At 47.2% G+C, this 10,820-nt stretch overlaps 1 protein-coding gene across 1 annotated transcript; it reads left to right on the top strand.

Moving 5' to 3' along the window:
• Positions 1-5,873: 5,873 nt before the first annotated feature.
• On the top strand, positions 5,874-10,820 carry LOC135393795 (adenosine deaminase-like). The gene is made up of 8 exons (XM_064624067.1): positions 5,874-6,023; positions 7,014-7,075; positions 7,965-8,087; positions 8,248-8,477; positions 9,000-9,124; positions 9,213-9,460; positions 9,543-9,669; positions 10,671-10,820. Exons 1-8 carry the CDS (start codon positions 5,976-5,978, stop codon positions 10,788-10,790), a joined length of 1,083 nt encoding a protein of 360 aa, XP_064480137.1. The 5' UTR covers positions 5,874-5,975; the 3' UTR covers positions 10,791-10,820.

Consider the following 10,820-nt stretch of genomic DNA (forward strand, 5'->3'; position numbering starts at 1 on the left):
TCCCTTGTTTTTCCCCCGAGAGGGAATTCCGCCATACTCAGCATCCGACGTCTGCTCTTGCAGCGTATTTAATCAAATTGCACAAAAAACTACGCTAGCTTTGGGGGTTCTCGGTAGCACGGTCAGATATCAACGTAGGATAAAATGCTGTGCCTGTGCTCCCAAACTCGCATCTGTACACGTTAATAGCGCTTCAAGGAGAATGAAAGATGGAAGATGGAAATCACTGAAAAGGTTAGCCAGCTGTAGGACTGGAACCCACATCTTCTGGATTACCGGTCCAGGGCTCTACCAAATGAGCTAAGCTAACACGCCTTCTCAGCGACTTCCAGGGTGCTCTCTCTCTTGTCTCTCTTCCTCTCCCGCTTCAGGAGACGACGCTTTAAGTAACAACAACAACTTTATTGCAAGATGATGAATGGGGAGTTTCGTCGCCAGGAGGCGATACTCTACCCCATTGCTGGTGGTTATGTGGGGGAATGAAATAATGAGCCCCTTCACAATAAGGATCGAAGTCCTATCGTATCCAGAAAGGTGAAGAGAGCTTTGAAGGCAGAGCGTTGGTGGGCTGTATGTAGCCAGGGACCAAGCAATTTTAAGAGAGAAAGGGGGCGAGAGTCCAGCCTCGTTAAGGGATCCGGAGGGTACGGTTCGGGAAGGTTGGTAGTGTGGGCAATGGAGAAGAATGTGCTCTAGATCTTCTACAGCACCGCAATGACTGCATTGGGGAGAGTTAACTTGTCTCAAGCGGTAACGCCACTGCGCTATAAAAGCCACATCGAGGCGTCTTGACGAGAGGTATGACGAGGCACGCGGAAAGCGAGCGCTGGATCAACTCTGCTCAGCATGGCCGGGGGGAGAATGTCAGCGGTCCATTGGCGGGAAGCCAGAGGAGTCACGAGGCGTCGAAGTACGGAACGACGATCTCCTCTCAGCAGCGCAATACGCGTCCGTCTCCGAGACGAGAGAGCTGCTTCTGCGGCGCTGTCACCTGTCGGCCTGTTCATTCCCTTCCACACCGCAAAGGGCTGAAATCCACTGGAGAACCAGCCTGTGCCCTGCTTCGTAGACAAGCTTGTAAGTCATTAATACATGCATCACCAACGGTGCAGATGAGCCTCGGATGCCAGAACTTTCGATTGCTTGCAGCGCAGATGTAGAGTCAGTGAACACGACCATTCCCGTGGGGTAAAATCAACGATGTGCAGTAGAAAGAAAAGTATGGCATAGAGTTCCGCAGCTGTGGATGAGGTTTGACGCGAAAGGCGACTTCCTTCCACTACGCCTTCGAACGGGATGACGAATGCCGAAGCGGACTTGCCATTTCGAGATGCGCCATCGGTGTAAGCTGCGGCAGAGGTAGAAAACTTCGCGTCTACCAGGGCATAAAAATAGGCTCGAAGGACCTGAAGGGGAACCTGATCTCTTCTTTCCTGGAGGTCCGGAAGACGTACGAAGGTGGGTAGGCACAGGCAGAGACCAGGGGGCGTCCGGCGGTGTGACGTCCTTAGCGATGAAGCCAGTGAGAGCCTGGCGTGTAGTCAGCGCTACGCGATAGAAATCACTGTCAGGCCGGTATCGAATTTTCCTGAGTGTGCGAGGGGGAATGTCGGACCGCAAACGTAGGAAATGTCGAGCCGTTTCACGCTCACGAAGAACCTCCACCGGGAGTTCACCAGCTTCAGCCAGGACTTGCCGTGTTTCAGCCATTGTTGGAACTCCAAGGTAGCGACGAAGGCTTCGGGCAAACAATGTCCGTAGGCTATTTGATGACGTTGTGGAAATCCTGGGCAAGATTGGAAGGCTGTAAATCACAGTCGTCCTCACAAAGCCGCGTGAACGGCACCCAAGGCGTACAGCACACAAATGTGCGAGACGGTACCATAGGCGCGTTTGATGTCGAGGAAAACTGGTACATCGATCCGCCTATGTGCAGGAGCATGTTGGTCTGTAGAAACAAGGTCGAGAACTGGATCCATGAAGCTTCGGTGGCGAGGAAAGCCTGCCATTTCGTGAGGGCACGCACCTTGCTTTTCGAGCCACTAGTAGATATACACAGCGTGTCAGGCTCACAGGGCAAAAAGAGGACAGGGCATTTGGGGGTTTGCCTGGTTTCAGGACGGGAACAACTAACGCCTCCTTCTATAGGTAGGGGATAGGGATTCCTATTGCCAAGACGTATTATAAACATGAAGAGCTTGGAGTGACCGACCGTCAAGGTTACGCAGTGCGGCATCTGGTCCCGGGAATGAGCCCACATTCACAAGTTTCAAAGATGTCTTTAGCTCGACCAGAGCGAAGTCGCGCTCGGTAACATCCAGTGGAGGGGGGGGGGGGCAGTCTTGGTGAATTTCGGCCGTCAAGTTCTGGACAAAACTGCTGTGTACTGCAGTCGTCGAGGCAGCCGCCGGTGTCGTTAGTACGACGGAGAAATCTGTCGCTAGCGTGTTTTCGTCTACACCCTTAACGACAGCCAATGCCGCGAGAGGATTCTTTTGTGGCGGCGCATCCTTCAGAGCTCGAATTGTCCTCCAGATCTTTGTGCCGGGGTGAAACGGAGAAAGGTGTCGACAAAACTTACGCCAACGCTCCCAGTCTACTTTCTTAAGTTCTCGTGTTACTTTAGCTTTCATCCTGCGGTATGCTACAATGTCAGGAAGTTGCCCTGTTTGACGAGCCGTTCTTTCTGCTCGGCGACGTAATGCGGCAAGGCTTGAAATAAGCTCAACTGTGTCCCGCAATCCCGTGTGTTTTCAGGAAAGCTTGATTCTGTGATTGAAAGCTTGCTTCTCTCAAAGCTGTGTAACTATGTTCCAAAAGTTATTCTAAACCACTACTCACCGGGGTGGTGGTGGTGGTGATAATAGCTCACCCAGGTATTTCTCAGGGATATGCAAAATTGTTCAGATGTCTGGCAACAATGGACTTAGTGGCCATGTTGGTTATGTCAAGTGGGCGATGCAACACACATGTGAAATCGGAGGGGGACGGTTTCCCCTTTTATAGACCATGACATATGGAGAAATGATTTGAGCGCACGTGCTGCCACTGCTGACGGATAACACGTATGGAACCTGTGTCCCCCGACGGCGTCCTCGTCTCGAGGTGGACATTACCCGTGCACTCTGCCTTCATCAGTGCACGCCTTTCCAGTGTCGCAGTGCCTTCAAAGCACGAGAATCGTATTGGAACTGCGAAGAAGAATGGCAGAAGCAATATCATTTTATTTACTTTACTCGTTATTTAATCGAACTGGAGTAGCCGGCTCTCTGCATGAGTGCCACATTCTCCATTTTATTTTCGGTACACCAAACCAACGAAGAGGCCTTCAAGAAGGTCCTCTCGCTCTTGGGATAGCATACCCGCCTTGCGGCAGGGGCGGATCTCGATCTTCACTTGTGGGCGGTTTCTTTGTCAAAATACGTAGTCGGGAGGGGAAAGAGGGAAATCCAATGCGTAAAATGACGTGTTAGGGGGCGACCCCCCCCCCCCCCCCGGTTCCGCCACTGCCCTCGCGCTATCCGCGTGAATCCCTCCCTAAATGTCTCCCTGACCTTTACAGTGTGCACTTCAACATGCAAGTGTTCAAGTAATCCCGACTTCACGGCGGTACTCCGCTTTCTGCGTGATACAGGCCTCCTGGGCCCCCTGTGAGCCCGGTTTCTTTATTTTCTTTTTTATAGTTATCTCTTTCTATTCTTTTATTATTTTTTAGGGAATAGCAAGCCGGCGTGCTGCATGCTGACCTTTCCCCTTTTATCCTTGCTTTTCCTTTGTTTCTGCCAATAAATCCGCCCCCCCCCCCCGACTTCACTTCTTCATCGAGGAACCGGAATCTAATAATAATAATAATAATAATAATAATAATAATTAGAAAAAGAGTTACTGTATCTTAGCTATACTGTAACTTCAGGGTGTCCACAGGAGGTCGGAGCCAATAATTAGACTATGTTTCCTCCTTCGCAGCAGCTGCCCATTCAAATTACACACCACTTGCACCGGAGCCGCGCAAAATGCTACAAAACCAGTTACGCCGCATAACACTGCATACTTAGCCCAGAAATACTGTTACACGCGTACATGATGATAACTTTGATAAGCCATGCTTATAACGAGACTGTCGTTTTTGACAGGCATAATAGGCGAAATATATTATAGGAATTGTGAGAAGCTATCGTTATCTTCAAAGTCTATCAGACCGACTGTCACAAGCCGCACATCTTCTTATTACTGCCGAGGTCGATGCACAATTACATTCTACCTGCCTCGTTCACTAGATTAGTCATAGTCATTGCAATTCACTATTGCGAATATTATATTCAGTATATTGAGTGTCCATAGGCGGTCGCGAACATTGACTTTGTATGCAGGGTGTTTGCTCTAATAAGACTACAGAGTACAGGAAAGTTAACAAAACTAGTTTATTTAGGGGCTAATGTAACACAAAGATTATAAGATACTATGGAACGTCGACCGCTCCTTCAAACGTTTCATAGTATATTATAATATTTGTGTTATAGATTGCCCACTAAATGAACTAGTTTTTGTTAACTTTCCTGCCACCTGTCGTACACGTCTTATTATTTTTGCTTTTATTCAACTTCGTAGCCGTCCGATATATCACCCTCTGTAACCTGCATACATATATACAGGGTGTTTGCTCTAACGTGTCCAGATATTTTATTATAAAGCGAGCGATAAAAGAGAAACGAGCGCTACTTTTCAGCTACTTGACAAAGAAACAGGTGCTACTAGTGAAGCAGTACCTGTTTCTTACTCAAGCAGCAGAAAAGTCGTGCCACTTGCTTTTCTTTTATCGCTCGCTTTAAATATAATTTCTGGACACGTTGGAGCACACACCCTGTATAGTGTTGGAATGCTGCTACAAAAATAAGGAGTGCTGGCGTATCCTTTTCAAGTCTCTGTGCACATTGCAGATCTTTTACCTATACACACGCTCACGAACTGTTGTCAAGCGTGTACGTGCCGTATGGGTGGTCTGCAACTTCGTTTCAAAATGACGTAAGGGAAGTTGCGATGTCACATGGATTGATGCATCCGGTCCGAAGTTCTGCTGGAGTCGTACTCGTATAGCGCCAACGTAAAATAAGCGGATGTTGAGCGCTTAACTGCACTAACTCTTGGAAAATAAACATGGACATAAAATGTATCGAGTACCCTGGGATCCTGCGCCTTTGGAACAATGTCATCAGCGTAAACGAAATTTGAACTAAGTGGTGTGAGCACTTGTCACCAAATGCCATACTGTGTACTTATCATGTTGAACTGTGTCTGGCTGTGATAACATAATCAACTCGTAATGTGAAAAGAATATCGCTAAAGTTACAGCTCACGACTTGCAAAAGGAAACGACTACATGCGTACTATCCTCAGAGTGCTGAAGATTGTTGCGTAAAATACTGCCTGTACATTTTGTTGTGCCATATCACCAATGTTGTTATCCGAAATGTTAAACTGACCGCGTTGTAACCAGTGGCGGATTCAAGTGTTTACTGAGGGGCCGGAGGATGTCCTGCCTTGGACGGCACGCTATTACACTAACAAGGTAAATCGAAACTCTATGTAACGACAGGAATTGAGGGGAGTCTGCTCTGTCATACGCTATCGCTCGATGACAGAGGGGCGTTTGCAAATGGAGTGGATTTCCAGGGAACAACCCTGTCTGTCAGACACCAAACGGAGTGAGAAAGGCACGCGAGGAGAGACGCATTGATAACCCCGTGTTCCGAGAACAGACAAACACCGCAGGTTTCAAAGCATAAAGCTCCAGCCAGTCGTCAGCCAGATAAGAAGCAGAGGGAGGACGGGTGGAAAGAGAACGCGGTGGCAGGGGAGAGCAGGGAGAGAGAGCGCGGCATAAAGTAACACCTGCGAGGAGCAGTGAGGACGTGTTTGTGGAACGGACCGGTTTCCAGTATCTGCGTTGTTGTAGCTACGTCGTTCGCTGTTCGAGTATGAGCTTCTTGAAGCAGTTCGATCGTTCGAAGATCCCTCGTTCCCGGGTAAGCGCACGAAAATAATAACCGGGAAATTCCATAAAAGTTGATTGTGCGAGGTCACAAAAGTTCTAGCCTGCATGAGCACATGTTCGAACATTAAAACGATTGAGTTTGTGTTCCGTGTGATGGGTGAAATGTGATATGTTGCGTATGTTGCGTTGACGCGTCACTTCCCGGCGTGCGGTTGGCTCGAAAATGAGTGTTTCTTCTTTTCATGTAGACATAGTGCAACGCTAAAGCGCTGATCGAGCACGCGTCATACGGGCAGCTGGAATTGTCTCAATTCATCTGTCAACTGCCGACATGACTGACAATACGCGCATGAGTGCTAATAGGTGTCGGAGAAGAAAGTCGCGACGCACATACAATTGTGACGTCCACGTATATATATATATATATATATATATATATATACAGGGTGGGTGCTATAAAAGGTCAGTAACATTTTCGCGCGTGGCGCGATACCTACTTGACGGATTTCCAGGCATTGCATAATAAAGTAAATACGTCCACGCGAACTTTCGTCATCATGCATTTCCTATGCGCTATACCGATGTGAACACGGCGGTCTGCAAATTGTTGTGCATAGCATCCGCCTAGGGGCGCTAGCCGACAGGAATTTGTTTGCGCTTTTGGCGCCGCTAGCGCCCCGAAGCGGAAGCTGCACTCAACTAGTGGCAGAGCGCCGTGTTTACATCGGTATAGCGCATACGAAATGCATGAAGACGTAAGTTTGCGTGGACGTATTTACTTTGTTATGCAGTGCCTGGTAACCACGATTTTTTCGGAGGCTTTTCTGGCACAAATTATGCACTCTGTGGTGGCGGAAGTCTGCGCGTCAAAGGTGGTATATATAGAATCATGTTTCCGTTGGCAAGGAGTCAGAAAACCCCTGTGACATTTCGACAGCAAAAATAAGGAACAAGAACAGTCCATAGGAGAGCGTTCTGTTGACATCTTCCAATTGCAGCAACTAACAACTGGTTCTTACAGGTTGAGCTTCACTTACACTTAGACGGCTCAGTACGCATAGAGACGGTATGGGAGCTTGCGAAGTGAGTAAAACACCATTTTTTTAAACAGTGTTCGTTAATGTTTTGTACAGGCTCGTGCCATCAACGTCAGACCAACGATTATCTGGACTAGCCGGCTCCACACTTGCGTAGCCACAATCTCCATTGCAAGGCTACATTCCGTTCCATATGGTCCAGATTACACGGCATATGGGCGTATACTTATTAGCAGCTGTTTCCGAAAAAAAAAAATACTGATCCCGCCATTTCACATGTAGTATACTGTATACGTTGTTGTTCGTGATCGCGACACTTTTAACCATGTAAGGCGTGTGGGCTGTGTGCGAGATAATTGTGATTACAAATCGCGGTTAGCCTAACGGAAAACAACCTGTCTTTTGCCAGAATTTCCAAAATATAAAATCGATAAGCAAACCCAGAATATACGCACGACTGTACTGAATACTTCTTTTCAGGGGGTCTAGCAACGTGCATAACATTTTGCTGCCGAACGTCACCTGTACTGGATAAAACGTGTTTGGTATCTACTGAGGAGATACATGGTCTACCTTCAGGAACGGAGTAGTGCAGCTCTGGTTAACCTTAATAGTAACACTGGAAAAAATGCGGCCTCGTTCCCGAACGCGATTACAGATGACAGGCAGAAGACAGAAATCCTCGGGGCCGTGAGGAAATCTTCATTGAACAAAATTGTTCTGTCAGTTTAACGCAAGGGTTTGGCTCACTTAACATTCCACCAGTGCCCCAAGGGTGGCTGTTATCGCGCTGGGGAAATGAGACAGATATTTTTTCCCAGCGTTATGATTAAGACTGACCGGAGCTGTACCTCGTTAGAACCGATAAAACGACGATGAGTTGAATAATCGGCAGTACCCATTATGTATTCACGCACTGACATCGCTACTTGCAGGAAGCGTGGAATCGACCTGGGTGTACCATCTCTAGCAGAGCTCAGAAGGAAACTTATCCAGACAGACTCTAGAACACTGAAACACTTCCTTGATCTCTTTGCAGTGTTTACACCCACTTTCACGTGAGTACTTAGAAAGGAACAAGTTGTAGCTTGACAGACAGGTCCACACAGGCGCATTCTATGAGCTCGATCTCAAACCGCACCAATTGCCGCAGTTTTTGTGTGTCTCTCCTTCACTCTGCAGTGCATCTTCGTGCTAAACTTTATTCCTGCATTGCAGAGATGATTTGGAAGCGGTGGAGAGAATCTCCTATGAGCTCTGTGAAGATCAGGCGCGTGACGGTGTTGCATACTTCGAAACGAGGCTTGCACCCCATCTGCTTGTGACGCCTTCAAGATCGATCACCCCGCGTCAGGTGTTGCAAGCCGTTTTGAATGGCTTGCGTCGCGGCGAACAGGACTTTAATATTAAAGCCCGCACAATACTATGCTGCGTCTTCAACAATGATGGTACGTTCATTTTAATCTTCTTCACTACTATATCTATGGACAATGTGGAGGAAATACCTGTAGCTCTCATTCCCCTAATATGTTCGGATAGCACATTCTCAGGGCTCACAATCTAAAAGCCATTGGAGTCGTATTGCCAACTGTAGGGTGGGACAAGCGAAAGCTTGCCAACATCACATTTCAAAAATAGTACTGCTATCGCCCTAAAAACGAACAGCAGGATCAACTAGTGCTAGGCAGGCAGTCCCACGGAACTGCCAATGCCAAACATCCCTCAGAAGCCTTCATTGGGATTGGAGTGGTTGCTTTCCATGAACACAATGTTATCTCGCTGATAATGAATTCATTCACACGATAACCTGAAAAAGAATGGAAGTACAAAATGTGATACATAATGTCCCCCAGAAGAGTTGAAAGAAAGCGAAGATACGCTGGACTAGCGTAGCTTATTTAGTGACTCTACGCTGGACCATTGTGGAACATTTTTACCGGTGCGGCTTACCTATGTTTCTTTTCATTTAGAATGGGCAAAAGAAACGCTTAAGATGTGTGAGGAATACCAGAATAGTGGTGTTGTGGGGATCGATATTGCTAAAGATGAAACAATATACGGCGGATTTACACCAACAGAAATTCAAGTTTACGAGGTACGTAGACCATATGTTCGAAGGCTTGTGATGACATCTCCCATCATGCACACACCGTTCATTTTTCACTCCTTTTACTATCTCTCAGCGCGCAGCCCATCTTGGGATTAACCGCACTGCCCATGCTGGCGAAAGTGGATCCTACAACACAGTCTTAGATGCTATGACTTTGCTGCGCTGCAGCAGAGTAGGACATGGTTACCGTGTATTCCAGGACACTTCAGGAAGTACGTACCAAATGGCACGCGAAGTGAATCTCCACTTTGAGGCTTGCCCTTACTCTAGCGTGCTCACGGGAGGTTGTCCTCTGTCCAGCCAGAAACACTCGATAGTCAGGTACTCGTACAGGCTTCGTAGTCACGACGGATTGGCTGTGTAACTCAGCGTAACCTTATCCTACGGTATGTTACCCGGGCAGGTTTGCTGAAGACGGTGCGAACTTTTCTATCAACAAAGACGACACCACAGTGACTGGCAGTACACTGGATGACGAGTACAGGTTTCTGACTGATCTTGGCTTGACTGAGTCTCATATTATCAGAGCGGTAAGTGCTTAGCGCCACACTACAAGATAATATTCTTTTTGAGGGCACGGCCAACGCCACCTGGATACATGGCCTAGTGTAAACGATTATTTCCTTGTGCACGAACACACTAGGCCTAGCTCTGGGAAGCCTGTACCAAGGCTGTTTCCTACCATCATACTGTGGCAAATCAATCCAAGGGAGCTCAAGGCTTCCTAGGATGCGGATATTCCTTTCCTATGCAGTGTGTTTTATGATGTCGGCCATGCCTGTTTCAATTACCGGACGCAGGTTCACTGGAGATTTTCTGTCGGGGTTTATAACGAACGCAGAGTTCGCGAAGGACAGTAAAGGGATGAAAATGAAAGCACAAGCTGCGAAATATATACTTACGGTTCATCTCTGCTACATGGAAAGGGTAAAACACGGCCCTTCCTACAAGCCGAGACTTAATGTCTAAAGCTATACCGATGTCCATCGTAAGATCAGCAGTTTCCAGAGATGAGACATTACAAATTATTGATTGGGTCGATATTCACGTCAGCGATACCATAGACAATCATGGGGAAAGCAGAAGCAGACGAATTAGGTTAGATTAAAAGATACGCGAAAGAAAAACAGAAACGCTAGTTCGATGTTGAGCTTGGCGCAATTAGCTCGATGCTGTACGCTCGGTGCGTGATCAAGATTTTTAATAGGCAAGCCGAAAGTTCCAAAAGTGTGTGCCCTACCTTGAGTTTCAGTTTGATAGCGCTACCAAATCTTTCAGTTTGATAGCGAAATCCGCGTTCGTCAAAGAATAGACTATAGACGTCGTTACTTTCGGTTTACAACGGAAGAATAGTGCGGACGAGACAAGCGCTCTCGAATCGAGCATGACAAGTCAAGTCAAGACGAGAAGGAGTAAGAGCTACTCTTTCTCCGTAGTCAGTCGTCTTCCCTTGTGAACCGAATATGCCCAACAAAGTGTTATTTCGTGATTTCGGTCGTTTTTTTCTTTATTTATTTATTTATTTTTTCAGAACATGAATGCTGCCTTGTCCTGCTTCTTACCTCACACGGAGAAAGAAGACCTTATCAGCGAGTTAGCTCACGCCTATGGTTTTCCCGCTAGCAAGGCACATCTGAGCGCCCACTTGTAAATGTGTAGTGAAATACATACTTTGACTTTA

Source organism: Ornithodoros turicata, chromosome 5 (assembly GCF_037126465.1).
Source record: "Ornithodoros turicata isolate Travis chromosome 5, ASM3712646v1, whole genome shotgun sequence".
Classification (NCBI taxonomy): domain Eukaryota; kingdom Metazoa; phylum Arthropoda; class Arachnida; order Ixodida; family Argasidae; genus Ornithodoros; species Ornithodoros turicata.

Excerpts from the sequence above, each read along its gene's own strand:
- LOC135393795 (XM_064624067.1), top strand. The coding sequence starts at position 5,976 with ATGAGCTTCTTGAAGCAGTTCGATCGTTCGAAGATCCCTCGTTCCCGG. Across the intron at positions 8,088-8,247 it reads GTGTTTACACCCACTTTCAC|AGATGATTTGGAAGCGGTGG; the intron begins GTGAGTACTTAG and ends CCTGCATTGCAG. Across the intron at positions 9,670-10,670 it reads AGTCTCATATTATCAGAGCG|AACATGAATGCTGCCTTGTC; the intron begins GTAAGTGCTTAG and ends TTATTTTTTCAG.